The sequence below is a fragment of the Plodia interpunctella genome, chromosome 5, assembly GCF_027563975.2.
Source record: "Plodia interpunctella isolate USDA-ARS_2022_Savannah chromosome 5, ilPloInte3.2, whole genome shotgun sequence".
NCBI lineage: Eukaryota > Metazoa > Arthropoda > Insecta > Lepidoptera > Pyralidae > Plodia > Plodia interpunctella.
Window position 1 is genome coordinate 11056896 of NC_071298.1, and position 20034 is coordinate 11076929.

Sequence of the window (20034 nt, forward strand, 5' to 3'; positions counted from 1 at the left end):
CGTTATTGTTGATTGCCAAAGTAATGTGGCAAGTTTTCATGAAACTGTTCTTTTGAATCATTTTTATAGTGCCTTATTTTCAAAACGATGTGTTAACGAGTTTTGTACATCGATTTCAATTGAAAGACAATTTGCTTTCTTACCACTCAATTTGGATATGTTATCCGTTTTTGGGATTGAGTCTTTGGAGGACGCGATTTGTTTTGACGAATCATCGAAGTTATGTCTTCATTGTGGCTCTAACGTATCTGTAAATTACGAATTACACGTTATAATTACAGTTGACTTAAACGGTACCGGTGAGCATTGCTTATTGAATATTCCATATACAATAAGAATAAAATCAAAGGTATATGAACTCATCGGAGCTATTGAATTTGTTCCTCCACCCTTTTCAGATAGTATTGGTCATTACAAATGTCATGTTTTAATAAATAGTAATTTCCAATGTTATGATGATAATAAGAGAAAAATCGAACCAAGTTTATTAATACCGATAACTCTACATTTATTAATCTATGCTGCAATTTAAAAGGGTAAATGAAGTCCAACGCTGCTTCCATTACAAATTTTAGACATTTAAAAAAAAACATTCTGAAAAAGCTATTTTTAGTAATAATTTTTAGTAAGTTATGCAAAATGTTGTCACCCTATTTCATTATTTTCATACTAAATTAAAATTGATTTTCTTATACAATAAAAGATGTTTTTATTAACCAATGGTACTGTATTTGTAGCACATTTTTTTCCACAAAAGGAGACAATTTTGTGTTTTTGTTAGCTATCATACGTTAAGCGAAACAAAACGAAAACCAAAAAGTGGACGACTGAGGGTCCGAATTTTAACTAGGTGATAATTTTTAACCAACATGATATCGTGATCTGTTATTTCTTTCACAAAATGTCACAATTTATATACTATAATATAGGGTTTCAAAGAGTAGCCAAAAGTTAATGGTTTTGTTATTATAAGCGTAATAATCTTTCCACGTGAGGGTCCATTTTGAACGCAGGTATGGAAAATAATACAATGTTTTTCTTGTAATTTCTTGTGTCCGCAATTTTTGCTTGGCATTATCTTACATTTTGGCGTAAAGACTTTTTCTTTAGTGCCCTTAGTTTATCCGGTACAAGTGGACCCTCAATCCTCTATGTGCGGATTGAGGGTCCAACTTTAAAGCCCATAATTCCCTTATTTGATTTTCACAAAATCTGGTTCCAACTTTCACAATTCTTTGGGAATCTTCACTAAATCCTGAACATGTTTTCAAAGAAATTCGAGAGAGTGGCCCTCAGAGCACACGCACATATTATTTGTTACTCTTATTTAACAATTTCGTGTAATTACAGCAGCATTTATTCATTAAATTACAAGGCAAAAACACTCGGCTCCACTTTCATTTGTACAACGTCTTGTAAGATTCAATCAGTAATTTATTGAAGAGTGAGACTGGGTAGAAAACGCACGAACTCGCGTCATTAACCGGGAAAAAAGAAAAATATTTTAATACAACTATTCATTAAAATATATAATAAATTACTGGCCGTAAAATTATGCAAAATTAAAAATGTACAAAAAAGTTTGTTTGACATTTTTGTTTCTAATAGTACTGGTAGGATGCACGCGGCTCCCTTCCCGCCGAAATCATTCGAAAAAGGAGGCGAAACATGAAAAGAATTTGCGGGTGCGCGGAGATATTTTTGAAAATATGTTCAGTATTTACGACCCTAGTTTCTTGTCGTCCGTGTGGCCCAAAATAAGAAATGGTGTTCATATTACGTTGAGTGACAATTGTTATAAGAATTTAACGCAGCTCTACGAGGATTTAGCGAAAGGACGCCTTTGGGCTTACATGGGTAAGTTGCATTGATTAATTGAAATAAATATGTTTATACAGCAAATCACGTCAGGCCAGTTCTCAGTTTTAATGCCGTCTACACACTATCGCCAAACTTAAACTATTTTTACCGCTTGTTTTAGAGCTTTTATTTACCGCAGTGAATCCGCCAAATTTAGGGGAATTGTTCGCCAATAGCGTATAGCTGGCATCTAGGCGGATCCAGGGAAATAGTCTCATATTTGACATCATCACAACAACTTCTGTGGCTGGTGGTCATAATGCGGTCAGGTCAAGATAAGCATGATTGACTTTTGTGTTTTGATATGCTTAGGCTGAAAGCCAAAAGCGTTAGCGCCAGCAGCTAACAATTGATCTGTTAGGAATTTATTGCCGGCATACTCTATCGCTAAACAGTTCGCTAGACTTTGCCGGATTCGGTATACATTGCCGGTTTCTCATTGCGGTAAATAAAAGTTCTCATACAAATTATGTCATGCTCATTCATACGCAGCGGCATCTGAGTTCCCCTATAGTGTAATCGGTATAAGACATCTTTTATTGGGTCATTAAAAGTATTAGGTACTATATGTACGGTAACTAAGATGTTATTAAGATTTACGATCCAAAATTATTGTCCGCCCGTCCCGTAACCTCTCAAATATAATGATTACAGACTAACAGTAAACGTGGGTAGGTCGCGATTATCACATAAAGTTAAACGAACCGTGACTCGTATCTCAATACAAGTCATTAATTATTGGTTTCGAAAAATGCACGAAAAGTTGTCGGTTTTGGTATATTCAGTTAACCGGTATAGCGTCAGTGTTATTAATTTCTTTCGGTGTGACGCCGCTTAACCCAGGGTTTTCGTAAAATAATATAAAATTTTAAAGAATCTGTTTGTCGGCGTGACCCCGCGAAACCCAGGGTTTTCGTAAAATAATTTAAAATTTTAAAGAATCTGTTTGCCGGCGTGACGCCGCGAAACCCAGCGTGTTCGTAAAATAATTTAAAATTTTAAAGAATCTGTTTGCCATTTGGCACGCATATCATCCCTGACCTAGCCTAACTACTTTCTTACCTATTTCGGTGTATCTCAGAGCGTTTCCACCTCTGCGGCCGTGCTGACCTTTAAAGTTTTCAAATTTTAACCGTAGGTAGTTTGATAATGTCAATTCTAGGAATATATGAATTTAGAAATAATTCTATCCTCAAGAAAATTGATGGATCGCGGCCACAGCCGTTGAAACGGCTCTGAGAACCACCATCTATCCTGTATGTACCTAACTACCTATCAATAGAACTTTGTAAAATATACTAGAACAATAGAATTATCGAGTTTCTTCAATCGGTAATTGAAATAGGAAGCGAGAACTGTCATCTCAACAACGAAGAAAGAAAGATGTCAATACATTGTTACAAACGCTTTTATTTAATTACATAACACAACACTGTCGTTATAACCGAGCTGAGTTCGACGATCTATCGATAAATTGGCTCGTGCGCTGAATAAAATTACAGCGAATTCTCACTTTTTTTCATGCAAATACCTCTAATAAATCATGCTAGCGTATATCGATTAGTGTTACCGATATTCTGTTTACAATACCAATTTCAATTGCATCTACAACAGTCTTATGACAATTAGTTTGAGTTGAAATTCTCGCGGGTGATGTGGATACGTGCGTTGAACAGTGCGTTGTGAACGGGAGAGTGGACACGGTAAATGGATTGGATTAAAAAACAAACTGCAGTGAAAACGAAATCGGTTTATACAATCTTTTAATATTTGTTTTTAATTAATTAGATAATTTCATATTAAAAAGCACAATATTTAATGATATATTATTACGTGCACCGAAAGATGTGGCGTTTATGTAATAATATATTGTGTTTCCATAGGACGCTGGTTCGTATCCGGCTCGAAGGACCATATAACAAGGTGGACTGTTACTATGTACGCTGTCTTCTCGTTGTAGTTAATAAAAAATCAAGTAGAAACAATAGCATACTTCGTATCCAAAGGTCTTGGACAAAAATAAACAAGGGTAGTTGTAGGTATATAGGAGTTAGTCCTACTTCTACCTACAACTACTCGAACTCTAACAAAAGTTATGTTCCAAATTCGATAACTCACAGCCAGGCCTTAGGGCACTCAGTAGAAAAGAAAAGGCGGCGCCCGCGCAGCATCAGGTGGACCGAACGTATGTTTACCTGCTCAGTGTCTATAAAACAACTTGCAATATTTGCATTACAGTAACGGATTCGTCCGGACGATACCAGCCGGGTATATTCGCAGGGCAGCGCTTCTGGCTCGGCTCCAAGCGGCAGTGCTTCGATATGGTAAGAATAAATAAGAATATATATCATGGTGTGTCATGCTCACTCAAATGGTCAATCTGGTGGTGGCGTCGTGGGCCGGGTCGTGAGGTTCCCTCTATTATGGTTGAGCTACGCGATGGCTGACCCATGCGTCAACTCGCGAACGGGTGCTACCAGAGGGAACTGGTCATCTCGTTTCTCATATATTTTTGTGTAAGTTAATTGTGTTTCACATCGATATATATATATATATATATTTTATCAGCACACTTTTTGAATATGTACATTATGTACTTTGATATATTATTAGAAAAAAAATTGTGAGAAACAATAATGGTAAGCCCTTCTGGCATGATAGGGACCAACACTGTTCAAATGTTCCCTTCGGTAGTTTCTTTCGGTATTTCTTCTCAGCAGTGGTCATTCCGAAATGCCAGTAGTTTGTAGCTTGTAAGAAATAACTATTTAATATACAAATTTACGTGAAAGAGTGCCCGTGAGGGTCTAATTTCTGAATAAATTTTTTGAATTTGGTAGGTCATAGCACACTTATAAGGCAAGATATCTATCATTTAAAGTGAACTTAACGTACTCTGTGTATATATTTCACAAGCAATTAGTGGACTGCTCGCTGTGTTAATTATTAGCATCCCGCCCCGTCTTCCCACGGGTGCTATATTATGCATGTTACATATATATAAACCTTCCTCTGGAATTACATTAAAAATACCCTCAACAAAATCCGTTGTGTAATTTTAAAGATCTAAGCGATACAGCGGGAAACTATTTTTATGTAGTGATGTCTACAGAGGATTCCAAAGATGTTTTAGTTATGTCACGTTCTGGTTTCAGGACAAGAATCTAAGGGAAGCCATGAAGCCTAAGGATTTATTGGGTAAATGACATTGTATTATCTAAAACTAGATTGTTAACGTTATGTAAAAGATTCTTTTTTGGTTCCGTCTAGTGGAACATGAACAAGTGGTATGGCGCCTATTACTAGGTTTATTATAAACTTTCAATGAATGGCGAATCACGACATTCCAAAATTACTAAAAGTTAAAGTTTTGCAAAGGCAAATTGCCTAATATTTTTAATTTGTCGTGTACAAAAATTTAAGAATATTTATTTTTCTTTTCTACCATATGCTTTACATATTAATGCTTTAATAAACATTAGTATTAAGTTTTTATTATGACTTTTGTTTAATGTTACATGTTTATATTATTGATGTGCCTAACAAATAAATAAATAAAATAAATTGTAGATATACACATACGTTGCTTTATGTTCAGAATACGACTGGACGATTGGTACGGACGTGCAAGGTGTCAACCCGCTGGTGGAACAGACGCGCCCTAAGTTCAGGCTGGCGTATTCTGTAGCCAAAATCTACATGACTGTCGTTAATACTAACTTCGCTCAGGTAATTTCATATTTTTTTCATAGGATAAGAGACTAAGATGCTTTCAGCTTTCCATTCGTAAAATAAAGCAGGCATCTCGTTGCCCTCTGTGTTTGCTGTGCCCTTGCAGATGTCACTTGTACTATCAACGTATGCACGTAACCAACCTATGTAACTTGTGACTTGTAAATACAATTGGAATCTGAATCTAAATGTCTGAAATCTTATTCGTTTGAAGACGTTTTGCACATTGTCTGGCCGCTATCACACGGAATTTCCCGTGGTCCACCTAGGTGAATTTGGGTGGTTGATCATAAGCCACAAATGCCAGTAGAGAAGTTAAAAACCTATTTTATTAATAAACATATAAATAAATATACATCATTAGTAAAAGCCACATCATTACAGTGAATATAATTTCACAGTATTTATTTTTATATTTTAGCAATTCGACATCACAATAGGCCTATGCCTGCCTCGAAGCTGTGACAGAGAAGACATAACTTCTGTCCTAACATTCTCAGTGATGCTGACCGACAACCTCAAATCCAACCGAACTAGCCCACGTGTCGTCAAAATGGCTTCTTTAAGAGAAATAGACGATTATTACGACTTCTATCACGACTTAGGAGCCATTGTCCTTTTTGCGATCACTGTTATACTTATAGTTACGTCTATAACTGCTACAGCTTTAGATATGAAACTATTTAGATGCAAAAAAGCATCAAGATCCATAACATTCGATCTCCAAAAGTATAACAACACAGATATAAACAGGTTTCTCGATAGGAAAAACAATGAAAGTATAGATAATATATGTAATGATGTGTCTGCGGCAAGCAACTTCAACAATGTAAGTCTGGTGGCGATGAAGGACGTGGATTTGAACCCAGCTCCTCCTGTTACGCTGGACGTAGTCAATGCAGAGCGAGCCTCGGGTAGTTGCAACAGATGCGGCAAATACAGGTAACAATTTATGGATTTTATTACGTAAATGTAAGGATACTCAAAAAATACCATCGTTCTTGGTTACATTATTCATGTTCACAAATATTTTACGTGTCACGCCTAACTTTTTTTAAAGAAAGTATAAAAATACCATGTGTTTGTGATTTAGTGACATTGAAATTACGGAAGATGAGTGTATGAAGTACTTTTTACGTCTACAATTTTCTATAACTTGTTTAATTACAGAAGACAATGCAAGAACCCCAAAAAGGCAGAAAATCTGCCGCCCTGTCCTCGAGTCAAATACAGTTCTGTCGCAAGCCTCCCTCACGACACCAGCTCCCCCATCCTCCGCAGACTGTTCCTGTGCTTCTCCATGAAATATTGTTGGATGAGGATCTTCAACACCAACATGGCTAATAAGAACATGTCCGTCATGCATTTGATGAAGATTGTCGCCACTCTCTGGGTGATATTCATTCATGTGTCTGTGATTGTTAGTTATGCTACAGGTTTGTTACAATCAAATTACCGAATAACAATACTATTAATTCTAGCTGTTCCTGGGAATCCACTTTGGGATTTTGAGACAGATTCCTGTTTGTGATTAAAAAAAAGTATATTTACAATACGACTGGCGGTTCCAATGATTGCTGCTACTCCGAAATGCCCAATCAATGTGTAGTGGTGTGGCCCGGACAATATTTAAAGCTGCAGTAAATGTTTTCTTTTCTTTCCAGTAAATAATATGAGTATATACAACCATGACTACATGTACTACATATTGGCAACGGGTACCCTGGCGTTTGATACCTTATTTTTTGTGAGGTAGGAAACTTGTCTGCATTTTCCAACTCAAGTCATTGTCAGACCACAATGACTTTGATTCTGGACACGATAAACTTTATCAAATCATTGTAGTGTTACTTTTAAAAATCTTTCTCATCTAAGCATCTCCCGAATGTTTCCTCAACCATAGAGCTTTGAAGCCCGCTGTCTGTGCCTACTATTTCTTCTCCACTATACACGATCTCCACCTTCCTTATGAGTCAGAACATTGACGACATCAAGCACTTCTTGGATTTGCTCCATTCTGACAGGACCAAGGGGGTAAACGTCTCTAATAGCCTGTGTGTGTATATTATAAACTACTTGTGTTATTTTATTTTAGCGGCCTCTTCAGCTCCCACCACTACTTCTACTTGCGGAGTCACTACACAGTGGAGGAGCTGGTCAGCTTCGGAGGCTTCTTTGGGCAGATCCTCCAATATGTCTGCTTTATCACTAACAGAGCTGTCAGGTACCAAGTTTAGAATATTTCTTTTCATCTTTGTATTTTCTCATGTTTTATCTCTTTCTAAAACATATTCCCACTTATTTTGGTTTAGCAGGTGTGTAGGTTCATTCAATATATTTCTTTATTGCTGTATCTATATCGAATTATATTTTTAGTTCGATTGTATTCTGTGTCCGACTCTTATCGACTGTGTTATCATTTAGTCTCATTACTTCAAAATGCATCTGACCTATCGTCTACATATCGTATGTATCCGACTGATTTGCAACTTTGTATGGAGAAACAAAATTTTCAAGAATATTTTTTTTTACAATAAATATAACACCATCTTTGTGCTTTCCTGGTGCAAATTATGAGGATCTTTTCATGAGATAAATCGCATTTCAGGTTGTTACCCTCCTATGTGTACGTGATATTCCTATCCGGTATAGTAGCCCGGATGTCAATACGCACATCAGCCGTGACCCTACCTGATGCAGACCACAGCAACTGTGACATTCACTGGTGGAGGAACATCCTATATATCACCACTCTCTATCCCGCTGAAGAAGAGGTAAGTGCTTATTGTGATAGCTGTCTGATATTCACTGTATCTTCAATATTGACATAGCTTTTTTAGTAGTTTTCAAATTGCTGCATCCGCGTAATTATATTACGTTTTTATGCACAGTAGCACCATCTACTTTATAAAGCGCCGCTGATTATCAGACTTTTTGACCAAATCCTACAAGAATCGCGTACTTGTGGGATAAAAAGTACGTTATACCAAATTTCGTAAGAATTTATCAAGCCGAATTTGATCGCGAAGAAGTAACGAACATACAAAATGAAGACACATTAGCTAATTGTTTCGGTTGTATTTGCAGTCGTAAAAACCTCGCGAATCCACATTGGTGGGTCATGCCAGGCCCATACTCCTTACCTTATCCATCCTTAAGTAAATAAGAAAGGCCTGTGCCCATAGATAAAATAAATCTATGCCTGTGTCTCAGCCGTGGTGACGTTTAAATGACCCTTGACCTTGACCTTCCGCAGTGTATGCAAATATCCTGGTACCTATCAACCGAGAGCCAACTCCACGTAGCAGGGGCTTTGCTTTGCGCGCTGGGCAGCGGGCGACGAGGACGGGTTATAGCTGCGTTGCTGCTGGCTGCATTGCTGGCGACCACAGCTGCCGATGTCACCACCGCGTACAGGGACTATGTGTTTAGGTTAGCTGCTACCTACTATTGTATATTCTGAAACATGTTATATGTAACATTGTCGTTTCCAACACCTTTACATCTGTGTTTAATATATAAAAAAGTAGCGTAGAGGATGCTCTGCATTCGCGGTTGTGAGACCCTGAAGCCCAGGGTTTGCGTAAGAAATAAACCTTTATAAATATTTTGAAGATTTGACTGTTGTTTTACGTACGTCTGATTTTGGGAATGCAGTGAATTTAGTCGCCTCAGACAACGCTGTGTTCAACCACTTTGTATGACTATATATCCAGCTCTAAATAAAAATGTCCGCGCTAAATAAAAAGTCTCGTTAATATAATATTCTAAACCTAGTGAATACTTGAATAATCAGTTAGTGATAAGTCAATAGTGGGTTTTCTTCATCTGTCATCAGTTTGATGTCAATTTCGTATCGCAGTATGCCAGGAGTGTTCACAGCCTATTCGACCATCATCATCCGGCCCTGGGCCCGGGTGGTGCCGTATTTCACCGGCGTCATCGCCGGCTGGCTGCTGTACAGGACTGACGGCATTCTTAACGTTTCCAAGGTCAGTTTCGATAGTTTGCTACTTAAGTAATTAACATGGAAGTGTTCCAATGTAGGAAAGCCATATTTATTTTGCAGTTTTCTGATGTTTAGATGATGAAAGTACCTGACTTTTCATTTGGCACTAAAAAAGAAGCCAAGTTCCGTTAATATAGTGGTTATATTCATGTAATTGTACATAACTATATACTAATAGGCACTTTAAAATCACAATCACAGTCAATTCGTGTGACACCAGAAGTATTCTGATATTCGACCATTCAGAGCCTTTGACATAGTCTCTGTTTAGACTTAATACTTATATTATTCGAAAATAATAAAATAAAAATCGAGAATCTAGAACCCACGCCCCTGCATGCCTTACATCGAGACCATGTCAGTTCGGCCGAATCAATGTGTCTCTTTACGTTTAACGCCGACGCACATTATCAATAGAGAGTTAGTAAGTACTTCATACCTCACTCCGTTCTATTCCAGAACTTGTCATCCCATTATAATTTTTACAAAACTAATTAAAAAGCATGACATGCATAACAAATCCATTTAAATTAGTTATATTCTTTCAATTTATACGTTTGCAGAAAGTGACGCACAGATAAAACATAACAATAGCGTTCCTAACTTGGAAAAAAACATCGTTTTCACCAGATGACCTGGTACTGGTTGTGGCTGGTGACAGCGATGTCGCTATTGCTGTCCTGCTCGCTCCCGTGGCTGCAGGACGGATGGGCGGCTGCGTGGTTACATCTGACGTGGCCTGGCGCTTTGCTGTGGCCTACACTGTTAGCTGCCACCAAATACAGAGGTACTTTATAGTGAACTGGTGACAAATGATAGATGGCTGATTAGTCAACTGCTCCTCTTTGTGAGACATGTGGTGTGGTGTTTTTTCGCCTTTCGCGAATGCGTTATTGCTAACATCGGAAAATTTTTGCGATTTATGAAAACTACTAAACATTGAGTCTGATTGTTATAAAACCTCATGTGGCACGATTCAAATCTTGTGCTCTTTGATCACAAGGCGTTTTAAGACTTACTTACCAAAGACTACCAAAGGCCTATAGGGACAGGGCAGGGACATAATATTTAGGTATTCTTCCATAAAATATGGTATACATAAAAATAGCTGACGATGTTCCGTCGCAGCCGCGACCCGCGGCATCCTGGACAGCAGGCTGACGGCCTGCCTCAGCCGGCTGAGCCACGGCGCGCTGCTGCTGCACGGGCCGGCAGCGCGCGCGCTGCTGCCCGCCGACGCCGCGCTGTGCGCGCACGCTGTCTGCATTGTGAGTATATCAGATTATGGAATATATCAGAAATGTCTGGAATTCTTACTCCACATTTACACTCAGCCGCTACTTCTTACTTCTGGAAATATTTCCGGAAGTAGCCGGAAATATTTCCCTAAATACTTCTGCGGCAATAACGACGCGAGTGAGCTTGTACACTCAGTCTTCATATTCTTATTCTCTCTCTCTCTTCTTTATTTATCAACTCGCAAAAATGTCTGACGTCGATCTCGTCGAGGTCGCTGGTTCGACAGCATTATGTCAGCTCAGTGTACATGTCATGCCATATTACCCGCTTAATAAGCAAGAATGTAAACACTCGCTCGTGCTCGCGCTGCTCGTCCTTTGACTTCCGCGCGAAAAACCGATAATCGAGAGAGCGGCGGCAGTGACAGCGCGAGTATTTACATACTCGTGCTAACTTCCCTTGCCATATTTACATATGTACTATTTATGCAGAAAAGAAGCAGTTCAAAATGTTAGTTGAGTTAATTTCATGGTTAATGAAATTATAGTGATCTTTGATCATGTTTTTATAATGAGAAAATGAGTAGTGTTCCGTGTTTTTCCATTTCCCCTGTCAATTTAATGAAAATCGTCCCTTAGTGCTCACCTACACTACATGGAACCTATAATAATTTCTTAATTTTCAACTTTCTCCGCCCAGTGTTTTTGACTCTGCGTTTTGACTATACATTGTCTTTATAATACAAGGTTTTGCCTATGGCTTAGTCTGAATTTCCGATATGATGCCAAATATCCTTCTTCGTACTTATATGTAAAATTTTGAGAAGATTGATTAACTTGAAGTGGTAACAACAAAGTCGTAGAATTTATCATTCTTTAGGATTAGGATCTTGAGGTTAATATAATAATTCAGCGGCCCGTCCCGGCTTCGCTCGGGTAAATACTTAATAAATTATACACGTAAACCTTCCTCAGGGACCACACTATCTATTGGTGAAAACCGCATGAAAATCCGTGCAGTAGTTTTTTAATTTATCGCGAATAGATAGGCGCGGCTTTGTTTTAAAATATGTAAGGATAAGTCTCTGATTGGCTAGTTAGGATTAAATTTGTATAGTCCAAATATCGCTTTTCTTTTTCAGTGGTCGTACTTTGCTGGCACGGCGCTGTTGACCCTATTTGGATCTCTGCTGCTCTCACTCTTGGTGGAAATTCCATTCTGCTGCATGTTGAGGAGACTGTCCGACTGCGCCAATAAATAGATTTTAAGGATTTGTTTAAGAGAAACATTGTAATTTATTTAATTTATATTTTGTAATGTTTAATAAAACTAATGTATTCGTACAAAACTTATGTCTAGAATAATATTTACAACCTATTTACACAGTTTAGGTACTTACATACAAAGTTATTGATATATACAAACATATAAACAAACAAACACACATTGAAAGTATGACATTTGATCTATTTGAGTGGATATTTTTTAAGAAACGTTACAAATTATGCACCGTCTTGAAAATTTTAAGACACCTAAGTTTTTTACCTCATAGTTCGTGGATTGATTTTTTACAGACAAGTTAATTAAAATATATTGAGCAATTCTTTACGCACAATGTAGACAATCACACAACACGTACATAAATATTACACACAAATTGATATGAAATTGAGATGATACTCAATTTTTTGTCTTCATTCTGTAAAACTAAAATAATTATTGAAATGGTACGTATAAGAAGAGATAAAAATTATTTGAAACGTTTTATTATATCAATAAAATGCAATCACAAGTATTCTATTCCATTTTGGTCATGGTCTATTAAAAATCAATAAATCTATAAAGTGATTTTAAACTTTCGCTTACTCAATTATTCCAATATATACGCAAAAAATAATCACACACACACACACTCACACACATCTATTCTATATAGGTAAATATGATTATAATTTAAAACTGGGATCCATTTAACTGACCCATCATGTCTTATAATTAAACTAAAAAATATAAGTCATATGAATTCATAAATTAGTTTAATACTCCCAAATTCTAGCAAATACATTTTTAGTGTCGGTAAAGACATTTATTCCTAAAATGTTTAGGCTCAAACCCACTGTCGATAACGTCAACAAGAGTATCTATAAACACGTCTAATGAAATCTACACTTCTTTATTTTGCTCAAATTGATTCTACCCTTAATTTAATGTGAATTTTCAATTACGCAATTATTGGACCAGTATTGGTTCTTTACTTAATACAATAGAGTTACATACACAAGCAAAATTTCCCAAACTTCCCAATTGTAAATCAAGTTTCGCCTTCTTCTTCACTCGAGATCCTTTGGCTTGTCAGGTAATCGTTGTGCTATATTACACTCACATAAACAGATAAATGGAAACGTAATTGTTCTCATATACAACACAATATCACAAAAATGAACTCAGTATACTTAATCCCCGTTAAATTATATCGGTATTATACCACAGTTGTATATAAAAAAAAGAAACGAATATTTCAAAGTTTCCATTTATCTCTGTCACATTGAATCCATATCTAAAAACGACGGCAGAAACACCGACTTAAAATAAATCTTTGTACATTGGTCCGAGCACGCAACCCTGTAGCACTCCACTATCACACTCTATGTGGTTTCCGTTGTGGCGCGATGATCTTCAGCATCGTGACCATGGGGGCTTCGAACGCCACGGAAATGATGAAAGCGAGGACGTAAGATATCACTGTTAGTCCCAGGAACAGGACGAACTGTGGGAAAATTTGGTTTATTTAATCGGATGACTTATAAAATTCACACGTCAATAAATTTATCAACTTGGTCTTTGCAATCAAACGTTTATAGAAAATCACTATAAGTATGTATTTATGTTATTTTTGTCAAATATGTAACAATTAAAAAAATAATTTTAATATTTTAATTTTAATGTGGAATTAAAAAAATACTTATTTTGTTTTATACCACCATAATCTGTGCCGACCCCACATGAGTGGGGAAAAGGTCAAGCAGAAGATGTAGAATGTTAAAAAATCTCCATGAAATCAAGCAATCAAGTATTGGAATCTAGTAAAGAGGAGGCAATTGTTGTTGACTCTCTCAAGTAAAAATAACAAAAAAATAATACAAAAAGTGAGTCAAAATCTTTGAAGTAAATACGGGATTTTCAAATTTTGTTTCTGCTGAAGAAGTCATGGTGGAAATCTTACCACAAGAAGTTCGCCCAAATGAATGGGGTGTGTGAGGTGCATAGCGACGTATCGCAACACCACCGGATGTACCAGGTACGCGCAGTATGTCACCCGCGAGAACGGGTATAGGATAGGGGCTGAGAGCAGCGGTCGGATCCAACCTGTGAAAATTATTAATGTGTAAATTATCAGCTAATTTAAAAAACAATAAAAAAAACGTACTTAAATTAAACAAATGTTAATATAAATATCATAAATATCAATAACAAAACATAGGTACTAGAACCAATTCAAAAGGAGATGTCTCCAGCTCCAGAGAAGACAAGATGATTTACTAAAATAAGATCGAAGATATTGATGAACATATAAGGGATGTAAAATATTGAAGTAGCACATATGATCTTGAAAGGGGTAAGGCATTAAATTAAGTAACAAGTATAGAATTGACGTCTAGATGTGTCAATTTTTGTTCCTGAATCTTCTATCACTTGAAACATAACATACCTCCGTAGCCAGTGGAGCAAGCTATGATAATCCAGCCGATGCACGCGGCCCACAGCGAGTGTGACAGCGCGCTGTACACGGCTGCAGCCGCTGGAGATAGCTCAGTCTGGTACAGGCCGAAGATCAGGAAGAGTAATGTTGCTGTGCACACGCTCCAGCCAACCCATGCCCACACCTGTGATTAGATTAATGATAGAATTATGTTACTTTCATGAGCAGAATTAGGGACTAAATAAATTAATCGACATGATAACGTGGATCTCACAACTTTTTATGGTAGAAAAACTGTGCTGCGAGACTTGGGTTTTTTACAGCATGTTTTTGATCGCATTTTGTTTATAAGATCATACAGGTTGGGTAAATATAACGGGGAGTTATTCATATTCATAACAACAACTTACATTGTATTCGAATATACTTAATGAAGTCTTATAAGCCCTAAAATACAGCCTAACAGTAACAATGATGAATGTTCCTAGTACAAACAGTTTTAAAACCACAATAATTTATAGACACGATATAATATAGACATCAACTTAAGCTGCTAGTGTAATAATAGTATATAGTAATACAATAACCGAGCGTTCGTTCAGACCTGACAGGCTGATTTAATCGTTGGTTGATTTAAGTGAAACCTACTTATTAACAATTTTCAAACATACGAGTGAAAAAAGTCCCACCACAATTTTAAATCGAATTTCTAAAGCAAAACATACCTTCTTCATTCTGATATTTAAATTGGTCTTGAATAAGATCCATCCAGTGACCATGCCAACCAAGTACGGCCCCAATCTGGTCCAGGGTTTGTCGTAAATCTTGTCAAACTGAGTGAATGGGTCCTCGCTGTTTGGAATGTGGTCGTTGCTCCAGGACACGTAGCCGGTGGTGAAGAGAGATGAGAGGAAGAATACGCCGGTCAGGGACACTGAGAGTTTGAAGTGGCTGGAAGATTAAAAGTTTGATTGATTCAGTCGGCATATGTGGATGATCTTATTATGTTTTCAAAGACATTTTAGTTCTAAGTATGGGTTTCATTTTTTCAGAACGGGGTCTAATGTAATTAGCGTTAATGAATAGTTAGAATAGTTATTTTTTCAGAACGAATTATTTGAATGTAGTTATTATTATGAATATTTTATCGTTATCAAATATTATTATTTTACCTGGTAGCCAAAATCAGAAGAATAGCGCTAACAGCGTAAAACTGTGTATCGTCTGACAGGTACCAACTCCATAGCATGCACTGAAACAATAAATAAATAAAAATAATATTCAGGTCCACAATATATGGAATGAAAATGGGGAAGTAGAATTGTGAATAGTTACCATCTGATCGACGGGGAAAAGTGTGTTGATGTACAGCAGGTTGCGCCACCAGTACTGCGGGCAGGTCTCGTGGTCGGCGGCGGGCGGCTCGAACACCGCGTTCTGAGAGAACCACTTCATCGTCACCTCCACCACGCCCAGCATGAACAAGTACGGCGCTGTCAGTCTGGAAGTGAAGGTTTATTAGTAAAATATTTCAATAAGTAAATTACTTTATGTATGACAAAAAGGTCGCACGATCTAGATGTGACGGATTATAATTGCAGATGTTGCGCAACAGACAAGGATGGTAAAATAAAGGGGAAGCTGCTGAGCAAAGGCCAGGCCCTATAATGGTGGCCTATAATAAATACATGTATAGTATGAAAGTATAGTAGTGAAGCTGCATTAGGAGATGAAGGCACAAATAAAGAAATGGAAAAAGATGTACCTGGCAAAGCGATAGGCGATGAGTCCGACAAACTGCAGAATGCCGGCGGTAAGTTTCCTGCGGCCTTTTGTGATGAGGTCCAGCTTGCCCTTCGCGTTCGTTCGGAAGTACAGGAACGTCACCAACATACCGCTGCAATTATTCAAGATATAAGTACAAAACGGTTAATACATTTGATTCTAGGTTTATCACAACGAGGTGAATTATAATGGTTGATTTGTAATGGCAACATAAAATTAAAAAATCTGTAAGTATAAAAGAAAATAATTTAATCAGGTTACAATTTTGGCGTTGGCTGGCTTTTTCTACTTACCCAAGGCAGAAGAAGGTGTCAACACTGTAGACGGCGCTTAAAATGAGCTGGAAGAGGAAGCTCTTCTCCAGGATAGCTCGCAGAGCGGTGTTGTCAGCGTACTGTAACATTATTATAATAGGAATTACATTCAAAATGATTGCATTGTTTATTATCAAATCATGTTAAAAAAAAGTGTGTTTATCAAAACTTGACGACCTCGGTGGCGCAGTGGTAAAGTGCTTGCCTTTGAACCGAGAGGTCCCAGGTTCGATCCCCGGTCGGGTCATGATGGAAAATGATCTTTTTCTGATCGGCCCGGGTCTTGGATGTTTATCTAAAATATAGTATCGTTGAGTTAGTATCCCATAACACAAGTCTCGAACTTACTTTGGGGCTAGCTCGATCTGTGTGATTTGTCCTAATATATTTATTTATTATTATTTATTATTTATTGATTTATCAATCTGATGAATATTCTAGATTCTGTTTTAGTGCAACTATTGGCATTTTTGTGCTGAATTAGTTGTCCCAGATCGGTATCTGGGACAACTAATTCAGCACTCTGACGGTTCAGAGCCACATGGTGGTGGAGCTGCAAGCTGGGATGGTGGTATGCTCTTGTTTTGGAGACTCATTTTATGTCACTGAACTAAGTAAAACATTAGAGTGCTGACCTTGAAAACCACAATGCAGGTGTGTCCGAAGATAACCCAGACCATTGACAATGATCGCAGACCGTGAACTACGGGGACCGTGTCCGCGCCAACCGACTGGTCGAAGATCTGGAGAATGTTCGCCTTCATGGAGAAGGACAGCAGCAGGTCCGACCAGATGCCTGGAAAGGGAATGAAATCAGTATGATACGAAGTGGATACGAAGACGTCGAATCGTCTCGAGATTGTGTTGATATAGAATATGACAGCGAAAAACAAAGAACCTAGATACCGGTCGTTATGCGTTTTTCAGATAACACAATAAAACGTAGCGGGCCTTCCTCACAGCGTTGTCTAAAACGTCCGTCCGTCCGCAAATAAATTATTAATACCACGCAATGCCTTCTGTGATATTGTCATGACGACAGGAGTGAGTTTGGCGTTGTGAGAAATGGATCGTTGAGTTTGAGTTACCCACAACGTGTTGTTGTTGTTCAGTTATAACGTTGTGAAAACCATTTATGCTATAAAACGCCCACTCCTAAAACGAAGAGCAGGATTCGTTCCAGCACTGAGTTGGTACCGTAATTGATATCACAATATTGAAAACAGTCAAAGTCAAAAACATTAATTGAGCGCTGGCAACGCGCACGGCACGCCTGGTGTTGCAGGCGACCATGGGCCGCGGTGACTTCCCACCAGTTGGGACGTGTGCCTGTTAGCTTAGTCAGTAGTAAATCCAAATAAACGTGTTGGAATGCAATTGTAATCTCACTCAGTTTGAGCTCTTCCGTGGTGGAGGCAGTCTCGGCAGTTAATCTCTCCTCCGATGTGTTGCTGGCCACAGCTATGTTGTTGTTAACGTTGTAAATCGATTTGCCTGCAACAACATTTAAATAATAGTCACAATTAATTATCTATCCTTCTATTCCATATTATTCTGTCTCAATTTTACATGAGATCAGAGAAAAAATAATTTAAAGTCATTAAGTAAATTGCCTTTAAGCTGGTTATCCAAAATTAACGTCCTCAACTTTCTTGTCTCTATTAGACATGCGCATCGTGCTATCGTATCGTATAGTTTCCACTGGATTCAGTTTAACAGATCCTACATACGTATAAAGTCGGGATTGGGATGAAATTATTTATTGGTAAAAAAACTCATTTTGTTATTCGTGTTCCACGAAGTAAGGGTCGTCCCACGAATGCTTTGATGAGTGCTTCGGTTCCAACCAAGTTTTTACAAATAAATATTTTTCGACGTAAAATTTCTTGTCTTCAAAGATATCTAGTTGCAATAAACGCGCGTCAAAATATCATGTTTGAGCAGTGAACCGTCGAGGAGTTCTCATTAGGAGTCGATTCTGATTGCATCGTTACGTTAAGCATATCACAATGTGCATGGTCGTGGAAACTGAAGCGACGTAGAAAATGTCAACTCTGTAGGACAAGTGGAAGTAGTGAAATTTAATTGGCAAGATTTGTTTAAAGACAGAGAACGTCAAACCGATATAGAACAGGTGAAACTAGACAGTCTAATGTCATACTATCTCGTGAAAACTCACCATTGGACACAGTGATATCGTCATTGAGGTCTAACTTGAGGTCGTTCCTGGCGTTGTCGCCGGTCAGATTGGCCGCCCTGCGTCTGCGCCGGCGCACGTCCCGCGCTAGCTTCATGTCGTATGCGGTCGCTGTAACGAGCAGGATGCTGACAGCAATGCATACACCGCTGAAAAAATTGAAATTATAAATTCAGGTATGTTCGTTCCATTTTGTCCACTTTGGTAACCAATCTTACCTGAACTAGTTGTGAGAAAAGTTTCTGAGAAATTTAAGTGGAATTGGGCAGGATATGTGAAAGATGTGCTAAAGAAATAACATCTCGAGTCCCGATCGATTGATTGCAAGAGATCGAATGGTATCCGAGGCTGAGATGGTCACTATAGGTATAAATCGAGTTGATAGTGATCATTTTATTGTTTTTTAATCTACCACAAACGAATCTTTATAATAAACAGTGAAAGATTTATTTGCAAGTAATGAGGCAATCTTGCAAGCTTTATTTGTACTTATCTTTTACATAAAAACAGTAAACATTTTGTAAACGCGCGAATATAACACAATTTATTTTTCAACAGAATATTCCACAATGGAACAAAACTAACTTAGTTAGCAATCGGCATTTCAAAATGTTTTGGTAACACCGTTTGTGTAATCCATACACACACACACACACGTGCTTGAGTCATTTATAGAAATTGTATGACACAGGCGCTGGCGCTGATTGCAATAACATACAAACATTCATGTTTGGCATTCTTGTACACCGTCATAGTTATCTAACGGCATTGGATAAATTGCTATGAATTGTTCATTTGTGTAAATCATAACAGCGTCGTTAGATATGCAGCATTGTCTCAGTCAAATCTTCTCACCAAACAAAACATGGCATAATTTATAATCTGTTAGACAAATTTAAAAAACCCCGACTTTCCGATATTCATTTCGCTACAACTTTTGAACGGCTGATGCGATTTTCACGAAACATGGCTAAGAATACTCGGGATAAAATTATCTATGACACGGAAAAAAAAACTAAACGAAAATCGGTTCATCCGTTTGGGAGCTACGATGCAACAGATTGACACGTTAAACTTATAACACCCCTCTTTTTGCGTCGGGGGTTAAAAACGGTGTGGTGCGACAAAGTTTACGTCACAAAGATAGATATCTGTTTCCTTTGAAAATATTATAAGTATTTTTAGTGATTTGTCATTT

At 37.7% G+C, this 20034-nt stretch overlaps 2 protein-coding genes across 2 annotated transcripts in view; one reads left to right on the plus strand and one right to left on the minus strand.

The window, feature by feature from the left end:
* The first annotated feature begins 1431 nt into the window (after positions 1-1431).
* On the plus strand, positions 1432-12181 carry LOC128670373 (uncharacterized). Its single transcript, XM_053745993.2, has 14 exons — positions 1432-1857; positions 4099-4184; positions 5016-5058; positions 5459-5589; positions 6014-6534; positions 6763-7028; positions 7257-7344; positions 7688-7816; positions 8201-8366; positions 8849-9024; positions 9455-9584; positions 10232-10388; positions 10730-10869; positions 11982-12181. Exons 1-14 carry the CDS (start codon positions 1569-1571, stop codon positions 12099-12101), a joined length of 2442 nt encoding a protein of 813 aa, XP_053601968.1. The 5' UTR covers positions 1432-1568; the 3' UTR covers positions 12102-12181.
* The window catches only part of LOC128670372 (uncharacterized), a 45434-nt gene continuing 37574 nt past the window's right edge, over positions 12175-20034 (minus strand). The window contains exons 5-15 of the mRNA XM_053745991.2: positions 18819-18985; positions 18029-18133; positions 17275-17435; positions 16619-16719; positions 16306-16437; positions 15876-16041; positions 15713-15792; positions 15266-15491; positions 14550-14724; positions 14064-14206; positions 12175-13607 (exon numbers count right to left, since the gene is read on the minus strand). Of these exons, the coding sequence (XP_053601966.1) occupies positions 13479-13607; positions 14064-14206; positions 14550-14724; positions 15266-15491; positions 15713-15792; positions 15876-16041; positions 16306-16437; positions 16619-16719; positions 17275-17435; positions 18029-18133; positions 18819-18985 (1585 nt within the window). The 3' untranslated portion in view covers positions 12175-13478. The remainder of the gene's footprint in view (positions 13608-14063; positions 14207-14549; positions 14725-15265; positions 15492-15712; positions 15793-15875; positions 16042-16305; positions 16438-16618; positions 16720-17274; positions 17436-18028; positions 18134-18818; positions 18986-20034) is intronic.